This window comes from Panthera pardus, unplaced genomic scaffold (genome assembly GCF_024362965.1).
Source record: "Panthera pardus isolate Hobbes unplaced genomic scaffold, ASM2436296v1 HiC_scaffold_10, whole genome shotgun sequence".
Lineage (NCBI taxonomy): Eukaryota > Metazoa > Chordata > Mammalia > Carnivora > Felidae > Panthera > Panthera pardus.
The window spans coordinates 72,725,806-72,744,307 of record NW_026526655.1 but is presented as its reverse complement, the minus strand read 5'-3'; the positions used below and the strand labels follow the sequence as shown (position 1 = coordinate 72,744,307).

General features: G+C 41.2%; 1 protein-coding gene across 12 annotated transcripts in view; it reads left to right on the top strand.

Moving 5' to 3' along the window:
- Positions 1 to 18,502, top strand: part of TANC1 (tetratricopeptide repeat, ankyrin repeat and coiled-coil containing 1) — a 239,857-nt gene that overhangs the window by 93,307 nt on the left and 128,048 nt on the right. For all 12 annotated transcript variants that reach the window (XM_019457149.2, XM_053908394.1, XM_019457190.2 and 9 more), the window contains exon 3: positions 15,603 to 15,803. In XM_019457149.2, coding sequence (XP_019312694.2) covers positions 15,603 to 15,803 — 201 coding nt within the window. The remainder of the gene's footprint in view (positions 1 to 15,602; positions 15,804 to 18,502) is intronic.

Genomic DNA, 18,502 nt, shown 5'->3' with positions numbered 1-18,502 from the left:
GGAGCCTGGAGCCTGTTTCCGATTCTGTGTCTCCCTCTCTCTCTGCCCCTCCCCCGTTCATGCTCTGCCTCTCTCTGTCCCAAAAATAAATAAAAAACGTTGAAAAAAAAAAAAATTTTAAAAATGTATAGTTCCACTTTCAATATATGAAAATGTCTCTTTATACACTTACTAACATGGGTTATAATCAAATTATTTCATCTTTGCAGTGTGATAGGCAAAAATTGTATCTCATTGTTTTAATTATGCAGTTCTTCAGAATGAATTCATACACATTTTTCTATTTATTGGCTGTTTGAAATCCTACTGCCTGGATTTGTATCCTAGCTCCGTAGTTTGCCAGCTGTGTGAACATGAGCAAATTACTTAACCTTTCTCTGCTTCCTGGGTCACTTATGAGGATTAAATGAGTTAATATTTATAAAGGGCTTAAATCCGTGCTTGACATATAGTATATGTTATATGAGTATTTGTCATAAAGATTTAAGTTTTTTTCTCTCTTGCCTGTATGTTTACCTATTTTTCTGTTGGGTTCACTGTTTTAAATTTGTTTTAAAATTTGGTAAGTGGTGAACCATTAATTGTTTACCAGCTGGAGTTCTAAGCAAGTCACACGTGTCCTGTTTAATTTTGAACTATAAACCCTAAAAGGATTCATACAAGTCATCCTTCGTTTTTGGTAGGATTAAGTGAAGGCTTTTGTTTTAATTCTGTAAGTTCAGTGTTGAAAACTGACTGAGAGGTTACACATCATTATTTCAGGGAGGTCAGCTCTCTCTCTTTCCCTGCTTTGTGTGAGAGTTTTGATGCGCTAATCTGATTAAACCTTTTAAAGCTACATCCTTAGCTCTAAGATTGTTAAGATTAGAGGTTCTCGAGTTTTTCCCCCTTTATCCATTAAATGGTTTCCATGGTTATTGGACTCCGCAAACCGTACTTCAAATCCCTTGTGCTTTGTGGAAGCGGCGTCTCCAAGAAGAACAACGCTCTGCTGCTTTGGCTTCAGGAAACTTGGAGTTCTGGTTTATTGTAGCTACTAGCTCTCTGTGAACAAGTGTTTCACTTTTCTGAAGCTCTGTTTCCTTGCCTGTAAAATGAAGGTAATCGTCTGTCTTATACTAATTGTAAAGGTCAAATGAAGCTGTGTAGTTTTGTTTTGTTTGTTTTAACTTCTGGCACAGTAATATTGGTGATGTGGGGAATTTGTTTTGTTTTTAACCACATGGTATTCTTGGTTTGGGGGAAATGCCCATTAAGTGAGAAAATAAAATACACTCATATGAATATTTAAACTTATATCAGGAGTTTTTGATACCCAAGTGTTGTGAGGGAGGGGTGCAATACCTCTTTTTCTTCCTCAAATATATTAAAGAAACTAGGAAGTGAATCCCCTGGGAGAGGATATGGTGGCACTGATAAAAGTTGCTCTTTGAGTACTTATTATGTATCAGACAGTCTGCTAAATGCTTATAAACAGTTATGCCATATCATGGATGGGGTATTAAGTAGAGCTTAAAGAGCTGATTTAAGACTGTGCAGTTACTAAGTGGCAGAGCCAAGATTCGAACCCAGTTTGTCTCCAAAGGCTATGTTCTCTTTAGTATAGCCAGGTTGCCTAAGTTCAGTTCCGTTTTAAAATCTGCAAAATGGAGATAACAGTATCTGTCTTCTAGGGGTGTTGGTTTTTCTGATGATCCAGTGAGTTAAAGGGCTTAGAACAGTGCCTGGACCATAGTGAGCATTTTAGGCTTGCTCTTATTGTAATTGATGGTACTTTCTGTATCATTCTGGTTCTTTTTTCCCCCCACCCCTTAATCTCCTCCTTTAGCATTTAATAAGTGGCAGCCTCTTGGATATTTTTATTTCTTTGCCTGTGTGGCAGACACAGCCCTGGCCGTTTCATCTGGTGCAGATGGAGGAGAGCCGTGGTGATGGGCCTGGCCTTAGCGAAGTGCTGTGGGGGCAGTTGCTGTAAATAGTCTGAGATGGCATGTGCTGGCTAGGACAGGGAAGGGGGAAAGGATTTGAGCCCCAAACACAAGGACCCGCCACCAGAAGCGTCTTTATCTGCCAAGAGAAGATGTGTGTGCACTCAAAGGTGTAGTGCCTGCATGATTTGGTGTTCACCTTGCCTTTATTAGAGTGTGCTCTAGTATAATTGTCTAGTGCATTAATTGCCAAATGTGGCTGATTCACTGGAGGGATTTGTGAGTTAAATTCCCATCCTGCGTATTGAATCACTCCTCAGTGGTGGGACCCGAGCATCTGTATTTGTAATTTTTTTAAGTTTATTTATTTATTTTGAGAGAGAGTGTGTGTGCACATGTGTGTGAGTGGGGAAGGGCAGAGAGAACCTCAAGCAGACTCCACGCTGTCAGCACAGAGCCCGACGTGGGGCCTGATCCCATGAATCATGAGATCATGACCTGAGCTGAAATCAAGAGTCAGATGCTTAATTGACTGAGCCACCCAGGTGCCCCTATAATGGCTTTTGAATGGTTAGCCAGGTTTGAGAGCCACTAGGATGCTGTTTGTTTCTGAGTCTGTGCAGGGCCACCCCCAGCCAGCCATGGCAGAAGTGTGTGTGTGTGTGTATGTGTGTGTGTGTGTGTGTGTGTGTGTGTGTGTGTGTGTGTGTGTGTGTGTGTGTGTATGACTTTGAAAAGTCTTGGGAGAAGGAACTTCCCCATTATCTAATCAACCCCATTCTTGGCAGCTCTCTAAAGATGAATTGGAAATACAGGTCTACAAGCAGGTGAGTGATAAGGGTTCCATTCCAGAAATAACCAGGGACAGGATTTCATCAAATTAATTTGTAGTTATATTTTATTTGGGTCTTGTGTTTATGTCGATGCCTCATCAATATTTGCTTATTCTCATGCTTCGAAGTTACATACACAGGAAGTAATAGCTATTGAATGTAATTTTGATATTTAATTTACATGCAGCTTAATGGAAGTTGTTAGAGGGCTGTGTTTCCCAGTGCAGTGCTCAGAGAATGAATGGAGTAGCTCACATTCCATTTTATAGTCGAGAAATCATGATTAGAGTGGAATGTGAATATGGTTAGCTGTGGTGAGACAATATTGACATTGTTGCTAAGATATTGTACCAGACATGTCATTGAGGCTGCTTTTTTTCCGAAACTGAGTGATGCTCCCCCCCCCCCAACACCCCCCCTCCCCTGCCCCAATTTGTGGTGCTGGTGGTGCTGGTGAAGCAGGAATATAGCAAATAAAATAACAGATGCAGAAAATGTCTTCTCATTCTCCCACTCCCTGCCCTGCAGTACAGGCCTGAAAAGGATCTTGTTAAACAGCCACATGTACACAATTGATTTAGTCTGCTTTTTTCTAGGATGTGTGCTGAATTGGTTACATTGCATTTTTAACGTGTTTTTGTAGGGAAGAAACTTTCAGGGCTGCCTAGAAACTTGGAGGCATTTCCCCCTAAATGTTTATAGATCCCGTTTTCCTTGTAAGGAGTTGAAATGAGATAAATGGTGGCAGCTCCCTCTTCTCCTTCCTTTCTCTTGTAACAAGGCCTGTTGGCAGGAGTATTGCTGATGGGCCTGCCAGGGTTTGGATTTGAGTAGTCAGTGAGGGGGTGGTGTGCTGGTTATGGTATTGTTCTAAAAGTCTTTTTCCCTCCACTTTTCCACCCCCAAAATGTCATCGTGTCCAATATGACAGAATGTTCCTGGTGATTATCGTTCAGGGAAACATGACTTGCTAAATTATCTGTGGATGACAGTCAGAATTTCTTAAGCACTGAAAAGCATTCCATGCTTGGTACACACCTTGGCTAGGAGATCCATGGTGTACACAGAAGCAGGCCAGTGTAAAGCCATGATGCAGAACTCTGTCGGTCAGACTGCCTGCGTTCAAATCCACATGTACCACTTACAGGCTGTGGGGCCCTAGGTAGCTCACTTAGTAGGCTCCCTAAGCAATAGTTTTCTCAGCTATAGCCCAGGAGCAATGCCACCAAATGGAATAGGATGAATAAATAAGCTAATGTGTATACAGTGCTTAGCAAGATGTCTGGTACACAAAGTAAGGCCTTTACTGCTAACTTAATCACCCTCATTATTATTAGGACAGTTACATTTGATGAACATGTATATCTAGTTAGAGCAGAGAACTCTCTGTAAATCCTGATGTGTTACTTGGGTACTTCCTGCAATGTGAAATTCCAGGGTAAGTGAGCTCCAGCAGTCATAGTGGGGCTAAGCGTGTAATTGGGATGGAGAATAGCTTGAGGAGTTGGATATTCAATGGGTAGCTGCAGTCCTCAGGGCTGCCTCCTTGCAGTTCCAAGGCACCATTCACATAGATGTGAGACATGCAGCACAGTGATCCTACTGTCATTCTTCCTCACATCACACTCAAGACCTACAGAAAAAGTGGAGTTTTCTATGTTATAAGAAGTCATATTCAGGATATTGTTTTTGAGAAAGTTTAATGTTAAGAGAAGTTTGGTTGGAGATTGGAAGTTGTAAGCAGAGAAATCAGAGTGTAGACAGAGCTGGGGCAGTGAGGTTCTATTAAGTACTTCGAAGTATATAGAACAAGGAACTGGATCTTGGACTGCACAATGACCATAGAATACAGCCAGAACAGACCTTCCCTGTGAGATCAACCAATAAGGAAGACTTTTTGATGTCTGTAAGACTTGGGGAAAAGAGGACCATAGACAGTTTAAGCTACATGGACAAGGGCAAGTCTGAGCCAGGTGGTTGAGTAGGCATAGTTGGAGGTGCATAGATAAGGGAAAAGTGAGTCTCTGTTCCTGGGGAAGGGTATTCATAAGAGCAATAACTTGGCAGGTATCCAGCAGGGGCTTACTGGGAAACCTCCAGAAGTAGAAAGAGATAGGTACAAATTTATGTTTCAAATAAATGTTTGATGGAAAATAAACTGTGTTTTCTTTTTTTAAAAAATCTTTTTTAATGTTTATTTTTGAGAGAGAGAGAGCATAGGGCAGGGCAGAGAGAGAGGGAGACACAGAATCTGAAGCAGGCTCCACAGACTCCAAGCTGTCAGCACAGAGCCTGATGTGGGGCTCGAACCCGCAGACAGTGAGATCATGACCTGGGCTGAAGTCAGATAGTCAATTGACTGAGCCACCCAGGAGCCCCAAGTGTGTTTTCTTATAAAACATTCTCATTATAAAAATGTCAGAAGATATGTCAAACGAGAAATGTAAAAGGGAAAAACCATTGCTGCTTCCACCCCCTTAAGAATAACCATCAACATTTTATCAAACCTTCTTCTGGCTTTTGGTTGTGCATATTCTTTTCCCATTGGTATACAGCATATACAAAATTGTGTGTACTGGCTTAAATGTTGCTCCCTTTGTTTTTTTTTTTTAAAGTTGATCATATGGTAAACTCAAATCTTTCTTTTTCATAATTTCAGTTCCTTGGCAATGAAAATGGTTGTTGTGGTGTTCTGCACTCCTCTGCTTGTTTAGGAAATGGTGGGGCGGTGGTGTGGGAGAGCTCTCTCTGCCCAGTGTCACAACCATGCAAAAAATGTTAGCCATTGTTAGCAAGTTCTGGCACAGGGCAGTATTGTTCTAAGAGCTTGCCAGATAAGGTAAGAGATTGTTTCTGCACTAAGGGGTGAAGGATATGGTTCAAAAACCACATTTCCTGAATGAGCAGGGACTGGAAGCAGAAGAGGGAGACAGCTGAATGAGGTGTTTGGAGGCTGGGCTTGGGCTAGAGTTTATTGCCTTTTTTTCTTTTCTTTTCTTTTCTTTTCTTTTCTTTTCTTTTCTTTTCTTTCCTTTTTTCTTGTCTTTTTTTTTTTTTTTTTTTTTTTTTTTTTTTTTAATGATAATGTCCTCAGTATTGAGTAGTTAATTTTGGTTCTTAAGTAACTTTTTTTCTCAAGAAGGATAAATGGGCTGGGCATTTTCTGAGCCTTTGAGTTTCAGATAATTTTTTTTTTCTGGTTGATACTGTACTTAATGGAAAACTTGGTATAGTTTTATAAGGTTTGGTCTTGCTATTCCCTCCCTCAAATTCTGTGGGTGTTGCTTTTGACTTCTGTTTTTTTGGTATTGGTTGGAGAGGAGAAGTGTTGTGGGTTGAATTCTGTCCCCGCCAAAAGATGTTGAGGTTCTAACCCTCAATACCTGTGAAGGTGACCTTATTTGGAAGTAGGGTCTTTGTAGACATAATTGAGGTAAAATGAGATTATATAGGACTAGGGTAGGCCCTAATTTACTATGACTGTCCTTAGAAGAAAAGAAGCACAGACATAGGGGAGGAGGCCATGTGATGACACAGGCAGAAATTGATGTGTCTACAAGCTAAAGATAACAAGCAACACCGGAAACCAAGAAAGGCTTGGACTAGATTCTCCCCTAGAGCATTCAGAGAGAGCCTGGCTCTGCCCAACACCCTTAAATTGTAGACTTGAAGCCTTCAATTTCTGTTTAAGCTACCCAGTTTATGGTACTCTGTTACAGCAGCCTGAGAAACTAAGATAAGCAGTCTGAGGGGAGTTGGGTTCTGGTTCCTTTGAAAGTCTCTGTGGTTTTGTAGCCCATTAAACTTTTTTTTTTTTTTTTTTTTTTTTTTTTTTTACTTTTTCCTTTTCTTTCTTTCTTTCTTTCTTTCTTTCTTTCTTTCTTTCTTTCTTTCTTTCTTTCTTTCTTTCTTCTTTTTTTTTTTTTTTCTTATATCCTTACCTGGATATTTGTGATAAAGAAAAAATTATCAGCTTAGTTTTGCCAAGGTGAGTCAAGGTGCAGTCCCTTCAGGGAAACAACCTGGGGTCTGGTGGGTTCTTTTTATCTGCATACTTTAATTCAGAAAAGATATTTTTTAAATGTTTGTTTATTTTTGAGAGAGAAAGAGAGAGCATGTGTGTGTGCACACAAGCAGGGGAGGGGCGGAGAGAGAGGGGGACAGAGGATTTGAAGCCGTCTCTGTCCTGACAACAGAAAGCCCTATGCAGGGCTTGAACTCAAGAACTATGAAATCATGACCTGAGCCAAAGTCAGATGCTTAACTGACTGAGCCTGCCAGGTACCCTGTTGGGTTTGTTTCCTTTTTTTCTAAAGTGTATTTATTTATTTTGAGAAAGAGAAAGAGAGAACACATGAGCAGAGAGGGGCAGAGAGAGGGAGAGAGAAGCCCAAGCAGGTTCTGTACTAGCAGCATGAAACCCCGTGTAGGGCTCGAACTCACAAACTGTGAGCTCATGAGCTGAGCTGAAATTAAGAGTTGGATGCTTAACTCACTGAGCCACCCAGGTGCCCCAAGATTTGTTTGTTTTTAGTTTTTAAAATATCATGTCCTCATTTCATCTCAAAAACACCTTTTGTTTTTCATATCTATAATCTTTACTCACATCATTAAAATGTTTGCCCTTCTCCTCTGATTCTGGGGAGACTTCCTCAAGCTTGTTCTTTATCACCGAGTGGATTTTCTATAGTGTTAATTTTATTCTTTATGCCTGAAATGTGGATTGAAATCTGGTTACTGCTTTTTAAATTTCCTTGCTTGTCTTCCCTTATTTTTAGTGTGAATCTAGTGTATAGATAAAATAATCAAAATAACACAGCATATGAAGGGTATAGAGGCCATATTATCCTGTATTCTACTGAGGGTGCCATGCAATTCACTGAATTTTTTTTCTCTGTCTTTTTTTTTTTTTTTTTTTTTTTTTGAGTGTTCAAGAAGATACTCTTTTCCTTTCTCTCATAAGCTATATGTTTGCTCATTCTGCCATCATTTATTATTTTGGGGGTGTTTGTAGGGGAGGCTTTTCATCAAAGAGAAAAGGTATAGTCAGCCCTGTTTTTTTGTTGTTGTTGTTGTTGTTGATTTTGATTTGTTTGTTTTGTTTTTGAGAAAGAGAGAGACATAGAGTACGAACTGGGGAGGGGCAGAGAGAGACACACACAGAATATGAAGCAGGCTCCAGGCTCTGAGCTGTCAGCACATAGCCTGACGCAGGACTCAAACTCATGAACGGTGAGATCATGACCTGAGCCAAAGTCAGACTCCTAACCAACGGAGCTACCCGGGTGCCCCTAGTCAGCCCTGTTTTACCTACATGGATTGATCTGTTGGTTCCTGTTGGTAGGTGTGGGGGAAAGACAGGAGCAGATGCCCAGGAAAGGGCCTGGATAGCTCTCTGACCTGGTGGACTAAGTGTGCTTAGGCCCCTGGTTGTTTCAATAACAACAAAAGATGCCCTGTTACTATCCTTACATTATTGGAAGTTCTTTCCTTTTCTGACACTCCCTTATCTTTCCATATGCTTTTTGCATTTATGAGCTTGCCTCTTACTTTGTAGTTACAAGTATTTTATCAGGGTCTTGGGAGATGTTTTAAGTGAAACAGGAATTACCACCTTTAGCCTACCATCACCCCACCCCCTGTACTATGGGCTGTCCCCCCTCTTCCTTGTACTTCCATAGTTCTTGGTCCTGCCTGTTTCATTCCTAGCCCTTTCAGCCTCTGCTTCCTCCCCATCCCCTCTACCCCCCTGCCAAGCCTGTCTCTCTTCCTGCCCTCTTCCTGGCAGACCTCTGGATTATCCTGTGTGTGCTGCAACCACCACACACACTCCACCACCAGCAGCAGAGATGCCCAGGACCTGGAAGAGAGCCGGAATGCAGGGTGGGCAGAAAAGAAATGAAATGTGTGCCTACACAGAGCCCATCGATGATGGGAGCACGTGTGTTCTGTGCTACCGAGAATCCGACCTTCTTCAGAGCAGGGTCCTGTACCGCGTCCACTTCAGTCAGTAGAACATAAGCTCCTCTAGTGGTCAGCCCCAAACACGGTCACTTTGGATGATCTTTGTGGAACAGATCTTCATTTCATCCACTTGCCAGGTCAGGCCATGGTGGGTGGCCCATTTAGACTTAAGATCTTCATGTCCATACAAGGCTCAATCCTAGGGGATGCAAATATAAAATATTTACAGGAAACATATGCACATAAAATGTAAACCATATAAAAGTATATACCTCTCATCCATGCTCCCAACTGGTCATTTCCCTTTCCCAGAGTCGGCCACTGCTGCTGGTTCCTGTGTGTCCTTCTAGAGACCCCACACATGTACAACTGTGTATGTTTACACAGATTTATATACATAAGTTTATAGTGTATATACAGATGTGTATACAGATAGGCACACATATACACATACACACACACACACTCAAGGAATGTACATTGTGTTACAATCATCTGTATGGTGTTCTCCAATTTCTTTCCCTTTTCATCTCTCCCACCTCTGTCTTGGAATAGGAGCATAAACATTTTGGATCTCTTTGACCACCTTCCTGCCTCAGTGGTTCTCAATCCTGGCTGCACCTGAGAATCACTTGGGGGAGACCTGTCAGTGCCTGAACCATACCCCAGACTAGTTACAACAGCCTCGCTGGGAAGGGCTCAGGTTTCCCTGTGTGCAGGGATTGGGCACTACAGCTTTAGTCGTGTGCAGGAGCAGCAGGCCCAGTGGACTCAGGGACCCGAGTACTGAGTGTACCTGACAAGGAAATACAGAATAACGGATTCCATGTAGATTGAGGATGAATCCTACCAGGCTGCTTTGACCACAGCCAGCCCACTGCTTTCTTCTTCCTCTGGGCCGGATAGAGTGGCCACATTCTTGGTTCGATGAGGCGAGAATGACACTCAGCACATCCACCCTGGGCAGAGAGAGCAGGGCCAAATGCTGCAAGAGTTAAATGAATTTACAGTGCAAAGGGAAAGGAGAAGAAACTATTTAAGGTGCTTGGTTACTAAACATCTAACTCAGATCCACTTTGCTTGCGTGGTGACAGCATAAGGTGTGACTGACTGAAAGAAAATTAATGATCTGAGCCCGGGTGCCTCCCAAATGGAATGGTCCAGGAGTGCTGTGGAGCTAATTAACCAGCCTGCACGAAAAGTGAAAATAGATGAGGGAACAGGTTTCTTTTCACAGTGGCCTGGTACTGTGCATAGACCTACATATACTATTTTTGGCATTCCCTATTAAGTATTCAAAATGACGTAATGTTGAAAGGCATAGCTCAGTACCCTTTTTTCAGGGTAGTGGAATAGATTCTGGATTGGACTGCCTGGATTCAGAGTCAGCCCTGCCATTGGTCGGTGTCCTTGGGCAAGATGCTGGGTACTTTCTGTGTGGTAGACTCCTTGTCAGAGGAGTATTAAAAACAACACCCACTTCATGAGGTCGTTGTGAGGATATGAGATAATGGGTATAAAGTGTCTCCAACGAACCCTGTCCTAACACATAGTACGTCAAAGAAGGCACTTACTGTGTTGAAATACACCCCTCTAGGGCTTGGGGGTGGAATTTTTCTGAGGTCTTGTATTCTTTAAGCTTAGAAACTCTTGCCTGGTGGACCTGCCTTAAAGGAGAATTTTGACAATAAGAGAGGAAATGCCAGTCTCTTTCCTCATCGTCTGTGTCAGGGTAAAGTATGTCTGGTTCTGTAACCACTGAGTATTGAGAATAAAACTGTGAGGATAGTATTTACTGATCTCCATGTAGAATCTGCTTCGTGGATTTTTGAAGACAAAAGGATAAACTTGTCCTGTTGACCAGGTTTTTCTGTACTGGGGAGTGGGGGTGGAAGTTAGCTGCTTTGTTGCCTCCTAACAGTATTGTTTGAGTCTTAGTCACGACTCTGTGAATAATGTTCTGGAAAATTGCTTTCTTGGATACATTTATCTTGACTCTCTTTTTGAAAATGTACATTAACAATCAGTAGCTTTGGCTGGTTACTTGGGGAGATCCTATAAGACATAAAACAGTTTAAAATGCTTTCGGTTGCAGAGGGAGCCTTCCAAAGGCTCCCAAAATGATACTTGGATCTTGTGGGAGGAAATCTTCCAATTTTCTAGGTTTCTGTAAATATATATGAGTTATGTGGTTATAAAACCTTATGATGGAAAATATGTTTAAGAAACATTAATGCACTCCCAGGCGGGGACTGCACAAAAGATGCCCTAACACATTTAATGCCCTAGTTAAATGTACTGCACAAGTCCCGTTTTCTGGAACTGGATAAACAGAACATTCTTTCTTTCTATTCTGAGCTTCCACCCTCCCCCCTCCACCTGACCCTCCCCACCCCCCCCACCTAGTGATTTCAATGGCACAATAAATGGAAATCTTATTTCCTGCATCTGCAGACCTATTTACCTGAATGTTTGAGCTCACCCTTGCCTTTCTCAGGTCTGCTCTTTCTGAAATGCGATTTTGCTTTCATCTCCCTGGCTTCTTTGCCCTCGTTTTTTAAGCCTTCTCTAATCCTGCACTCCATTTACTTTAATCTGTAATGTTGGACATTGCCATTCTGCATAGACACCTTTAAACATTCATCATCTCCCAGATTTGCATTTTCTTCCATTATGAACTTAAATCCCTTTTCACAGTCTATAACAGTAGAAAAAAAATTTAAAATAAAGAAGTGTTATCAAAAGCCATTTCTGCCAATTTAAAATGCCTTATTGGATGGCTTTATCCCCTTTGATAATTCTATTATCTTGGCAAACTATGACTGGGACTTATAGTTCCTTTGTGTCATACATATGTGCGTATGTACATATTTAGTTATATGTATTACAAATAGGAAGAACCTTATGCCCCCATGCCATTTATGGTCTTTTATTTTTGGAATTCAAAGAAGTGGTGATTTTAAAAGTATGTGTGGGTTTGTGGTGTGTGTGTGTGTGTGCATGCGTGTGATGGAGGCTGTATGTGACCTGCAAAGCCTAAACTTTAAAAGCAAAACTGTGCTGACCCTTTACAGACTTGTTACTTAAAAATATGTCTGTTTTGGGTACCTCCATTTTTTTTTTTCAAAGTACAGGTCTTTTTTCTTCTTTGTTTGTTTATTTTTGAGAGAGAGACCAAGCAAGAGCAGGCGAAGGGCAGAGAGAGAGGGGGACAGAATCCAAAGCAGACTCCAGGCTCTGAGCTGTCAGCACAGAGCCCAACATGGGGCTCAAACTCACAATTGTGAGATCATGACCTGAACCGAAGTCAGGTGCTCAGCCGACTGAGCCATCTGGGCACCCCTCAGACGTGTGGGGTAGTGTGTTAGAGCCTGAGCTGGCCAGTTTTAGGAATTGGGAGAGAAGGTCATTCTAGGTGTTTGACCCCTGCTCGTCAATTTCAACCCCTATGTCCCATTGTTTTCTGTCTGTGAAACAATGTGATTGAATTAGATACTCTCCGAGATTAAAAGCATGGTGGGGTGGATGCATGTATCTGTGGTGTATGAATGTTTCATGGGAAACACCTGCCAGTGGAACAGGAGGGGACCTGATAGATCATTGGTGGTTGATAACATGGTCATCCTACCTAGCCTGGCATTTCTGGAGTAGCAGGAATGGTGATCAAAGTGTATCTTATCACTTAATTGAGGTGGGAATAAAATAGGTCACAGTTCAAAGGACACCAACTATTTGGAGCTAAAGGAAATGTGTCCACAGTGCTGGTTATTGCAGTGAAATGTTTTTAATTCCTCTTAAAACCTCTTTAAGCATCTGCTGTGGAATGTTAAATCAACCAGAGAATTTCTGGTGTCCTGTTGCCCAGAACCAGTATTGTATAATTCTTGTGGATACCCTTAGGAGATTTTCACTTTCTGCCCCTGGCGTCGTCTGCATCCTTGTGATGCTCTCGGATTTACTTTGACCTGAACCCCTTTGCCTACATGTAGTTAAAGCACCAGGCTCCGGAATGCTGCCTCCAGCTTCTAAGCTGCTGAATCACCCCACTTGTTTCATGCTGCCTGTTCATACATAAAATTTCTCTTCCTGCTTTGTGCCTTTCTAATAAAAGGAAACTGGAAGTTAGGGGTCTTTGTGTCTGAAGGACAAACCAACAGAAAATGTTTGGGAATGATAATATAGTAAGATGTTCAAGTAATCCTGAAATAGAAACCCTTCCTTCCCGAGCCCCATCTCCGAGTCCCTTTTTATTGCAGACCACATAAAACCAGAGTGTCAGAGTGCAGCTGCTCAGAAGGCTGAAGGTCCTCATGGTTACAGCCTGCTTTGGAAACTCATCCCCACCATACTTGGAGTTAATGAAAATATTTGCTTTGCTTGATATAAACAAAGTTTATGGGCACATTTTATAATTAGGAAACCCTTTAATTTTCTTTTATCCTTAACTCCCCTCTTTTGTTTGTATCATTGGAGAATATGAAGTATTTAAGAAAATAAACCCTTTCTCAGTAAGGAGCTTATTTTTTATTTCTGGTGTTGTTAGATGCCTTTCTCCCTAATATTGTGTCCCCATCCAAATTAAGGGACTTGAAGTCTGGTTTGGGTTTTGTTTTGTTTATTGTAAAGGTTAGAAATATTTCTGTATGAGTAGGGAAGACCATACCTTGTCACAGTGCCTGCTCCTATCCGGCCAGTCTAGACATTGGACTACCAGCTTGGTGATTGGGATGGTGTAAGCTCCAGCCACAGGGCAATGCAGCTCTTTTCAAACCACATGGACAACCTCTTCAAGGTCCCCTGCACATCCTGTGCATGTACCCCTTGGGGCTGTGGCCTCAGCGCTTTCCAAGTTCTACCTCTCCTAGTTTTGTTGCCAAATAGCCAGGAGTCAGGTGACCAGGCACCGTTCTTGTAGGCATAGCACCTGCTTGCATTCCCTAGATGAGACCAATGTGGTGGTGGGGACTGGTCATGAGCACCAGATATAGGACCGGAGAAAACAGCTCTCTTTTCCTCTATCTTCTCAAATCTCCTTAGTCGGGGAGGCACTTAGCCCCAATGGGCACTGGCATTGCAGTATACCCCCAGCTCTGCCTTAAGATCTCTTTCATTGACAGATAGTCAAAGGAGAGGCACCTGGGAAACTTCATGTCCTGGCTCAAGACCTCAAGGACAAGTGGTTTCAGAAAGATTTCTGGCTTTATCCACAGTGGTGTAAAAGTGGCTCCTGGGTCCTAGGAATTGGTGGTATCTCACGGTACACATCATAAAGCAGGGTGAACGAGGGTTATAGGAGGACCAGAGTGGGTGACTTTGCTGTTCACATAGATTTAGGATGTAAAGATTTCCACTAATTCCTTCTTGCTTCCTTCCCTCAGGGACAGAACATTTGTGTGAATGCTCCTTTTTTTGAAAATTCTGGTGAAGGTTTCCTGGTAATTGTTTTCTTCTTCAAATACCAGTCACTTGGGAAACTCAAAATTTATCACTAAATGTCCAAGTTTGTTAAAATCCTTCAAGCATAGCTGGCCCAGGTGTGACTAAAATTACCTTTCTGATGTTGCCAACTTATCCATTGTGGGACCCACGGCTTTTCTGTTCACAGATCTACTGGTTTTGAGCTGCCTTTGAGGATCAAGCATGAGCCTGTCTGCCAGTTTTAACCCCCACCCCCCAAACTCCCAGTGTGTGGAGGGGGTGACTACATATTTCACCGTGCCTCCTAACATGAAAAACAAGCACAGCGATGCAATTTGAACTTGATGGTTTGGATCACATCCCTTTTGAGTCTTGCGCACAAAGATCTACACAAGTTGAGTTCTGATTCAAATCCAGGCCTTGAGTTTTCAGAGTCAGGAAGGCCTGATAAGGACCATTTGGGTAGTATTTATCAGAGAGACTAGTTTGCTTATGGAAAACTTTCTATATCTTTCCAGTTGTGTATATAAATTAGAGCTTGTAGATGTTTTAGTCATCAGGGTAATGATTTACCTTCCCTCTTTACCTGTCCTCAGTTGCTTCATAGTACACACTAGAGGGGGGGAAGTAATGGGTAGGGGAGGAACAATAAGAGGAGAGCTTGTTATCGGAATACTTGAGGACCAGCTGTATCTTTTTCAGAGAGGCTAATCCTCACCACCATACTCCCTTCCTTTTGTACTCTCTATACTGTAATTGCATCCTCTGTATTTTGTTGTTGGATCTGCTTACCCTAGAATGTCTGATTTCGTAATAGTAAGCTTGTTTATTCTTAAGCTGAATACCAAGAAGAACCAGCTTCATCAGTAAGCCATATTTCTAGTCTCATGACTAAGGGTTGGGCTGGTCGAATTGAAAGAGGGTGGACCCTGTGCCATGGGTAGTATGGAGTGGATCTAATGAGAGAAGAGATATAGTGCTGGGGAGGAATGTTGAAGTAGAGAGACCCTCTCTTGGAGTCTTTTATTGGAGAGAAGTGAAGTCGGAGTTCTGGAATGAATCTGGGTGTTCGAATCTACTCTAAGATACTTGGGTAAGACCAATAACCTCCCTCCCCTACTTCAGCTGAAATCTGAAATCACAGCTTCTTGTGAATCATTCATACTTGGTCTTAATCTAATCTGAGATTGATGGCTTTCTGGACCCATTGTTAGGAGCGAAACTGGGCCAGTTGATATGGTCCAGAATGGTGTATGAGGCAGAGTTCATTGATACTTGAGTGGTGAAACTTGAATTTTCTCTCACATAGAAAAAGTTATGAGTGGTAGAAGAAAAGAAAACATTAAAAAAACAACATACATAGGTGACATATGAGAATTATATTCTAAGGATGTAGTTCTTAGGAATTAATCTACCTGTAATAGATGACCTAATTTATGGTTTTTTCTCTTCACTCCAGGAGGTGACTTTGGTCCAGAGACTTCTCCCCCAGTCCTGCCCCCTGGCCATGGTGGTGACTTGTCTGTGAGCAGCGTTCCTGTGGCAGAAGACACCTACAGGGTGAGCTTGGCCAAAGGTGTCTCAATGTCTCTGCCTTCATCACCTCTGCTGCCTCGACAGTCTCATTCGGTGCAATCAAGATCAAATAAAAAATCCCCAGGTAAGTAAGCAACAAAACAGCACCCTAACTGTCTTCGTTATATATGTAAGGCATGTATTGAGATTAAGCAAAACTAGTGCTTGTAAGAAATTTCCTGGGAGGTTTTTTCTTTGTTACAGTAACTTCTGGAAGAAGAAAATCTCTAAAAAACAAAGTTTTGATTTGAATTTAGACGAATTTCTTTAGTTCAGCCTATATACAAACTATTTTGATTGCTTAGGTTAGACTTTTACCAAGATTCAGGATCTTGTTATCAGTATCAATGTTAGTCATTGGTCTTGTTTTCTTGGTGGTGAATTAGGAAATGCTATAATCTAAACTCATTGTAGCGCATTTAAAGATTTTGGATTTTGGCAAGTGTAATCTGACAGCAGTTCATTTATTACTGCCAAGTGTTATATACTGATATACTTTCCTTGATTACATCACTCAGCATTTGAGTAGATATACAATTTGTGAAAATTCAGATTTGTAAAGGGTGGGAACAAGGGTCTCATGGATTACTTGTTTAAAGTATTTTGGCTTCTTTCATCATTACCAACTTTTTGCACTTAACATTACCAATGAAAACACAAACGTTAGTTAACTTTGAGAGGTTACGAATCAGACGTGAGGAAAGCCTTTCCAGAATGATGATACCCGCAATCATGAAAGTTCTTTGATCTTCTTTTATGTTTGCTGAGCATTTGTTTTCTGAGGGTAGGATAGTTTGGGGTCTTTATTGATCAATCATATGCCAGTGAAAGGATTCTTCTCATTTATCCATGAATGTGTTTGGGATTGGTCTACATTGTGTCCTGGGCCTATAAAATTGGTATCTGTTTTTCTGGTTTCCTAAATGTTTGTATTATTTGAGATGTGATAGGCATGATTTCTGAATCATTTAGTGGATATTTGCAGTTTGTGTGGTGACAAAATTAAGAGGACAAACCTTGACGCTTTGAATGTTAGAAATGATGCTATGAATTGGTAAGTGTCCAAAATCTTTTATTGTCCTAGAGCTTTCTTATTTTGGACAACATTGTTTACAATCCAGTCATTAGCTGGAACTTGGAAACCTTTTTGGTATGAAGCAATTTCCTGTGCCAAGGAATTTGACCTGTTTATCAGTATTTGGGGAAATTCCTGGAATGTCCTTCTTTCTCTTTGCCTTTCCCTACGACTGTATCTCTGTCAGATTTCTCTTCTTCTTTCAAATCCTGGTTCCCACACTGCCTTTCTTGCTGGTTACCCCATTGGAATGACTCTGCAAATTGTACGTAGCGTTATACTTTTTTCTGTATCAGCCACGTCATTTGCCCTTTTTCCTTGAATCAGTGTGTTCATGTGCATCCTGTGGTGGGCATGGACAGGCACGATGTCTTCTTTAAGTATACCTCATCTATAAAAAACAGATAATAGAATTCTGAACCTATCTGGATTCCTAAGGGAATAGTACTTGCAAGTGCCAAGTGCAGAGATACGACCTTTAGGAGAATTTGCCCTCCTATATAGCCTGTGCTGCTGCAAAGGAATTGATGCTTCTTGGGCCTTAGGCCTGGTGAATGCCTAAGAGAGTAGGGAATATGCATTTCAGATAGGATTTTATTATTAACAAATTAAAGGTTTTAGTGGAACTTCAATCTTCTTTTTAATTTTTCTTAATTTGATTTCTTTCCAGTTCTATGAAGATACACTTGACCCATAACACTGTGTGTGTTTCATGTGTATAACATAGTGATTTTGAATATGCATGTGTATATTACAAAATGATTACATTAAGGTTAATTAACACATCTATCACCTCATATAGTTATAATTTGTTTATTTTATGAGGTTTTAGTGGGATGTTAGGTAGCAATGAATGGCATGGCAAGCATGGGAAGTATGGCTATCCAGAAGTGTCTCAGAGTCTATAGGCTCACTGGCCAGAAATCCCTGACGAGGCCTGGTCTCCTGTGTCCTGACCAAATTTGATATCCTTAGTGTTGAGAAAATATCCTATAGTTTGTTTCTTCTCCATGGGAATAAAATTTATTTCTGCTAAACTCTTTGCAAGGCCTTATGAATAGAAGAGAGTAGTTTTGCAACATTCAACTTTTTAATGGATTGAAGAAAATACTCTCCATTTAGATGCTTTGGGTCCAAATTTAATACACTAAGCAGATTCTCCTCTAACGGAGCCATGCTTGTGTGTTGCCTAAATTTGTGCAGCAAATTAGTGTCTCACAGTGGTAATTTGGCTTCATTATCTTGGCAATTTTAATTCAAAAGGGAAGCTAAGGGCAGAGATGCTTGCTTAAAAATGGCGTGACTCAGAGTACATCAGACAATAAACAATGTTTTTCTACAGTGTCTAACACAGGCAGGTTTCTGTTCAAGCCATATTGTTAGAAAAGTACCCAGAGACCTACTGTTCTACCTGCCTGTAAAATAAGTTGACATATGGTTGTGAACGTGCACTGGATTTAAAAATAGCCTTCTATTTAAAAAGCTAGCACTGTTGCTAATGATACAGTAAATACATTGTGTGTGCCACACCCCTAAGTATTGAGGCCTGCACTAGTGGGCTATGCTTCAGGATCTTGTCATCTTTCAGACCTAGCTCTGAAATTACCTTGATGACTTCTGTTCTCATTTTTAAGACAAGACCCTCTCTCTCTCTTAAGAAGGTACATTAAAGAAAAAAAAAAAAAAAAGAAAAAAAAAGAAAGAGAAAG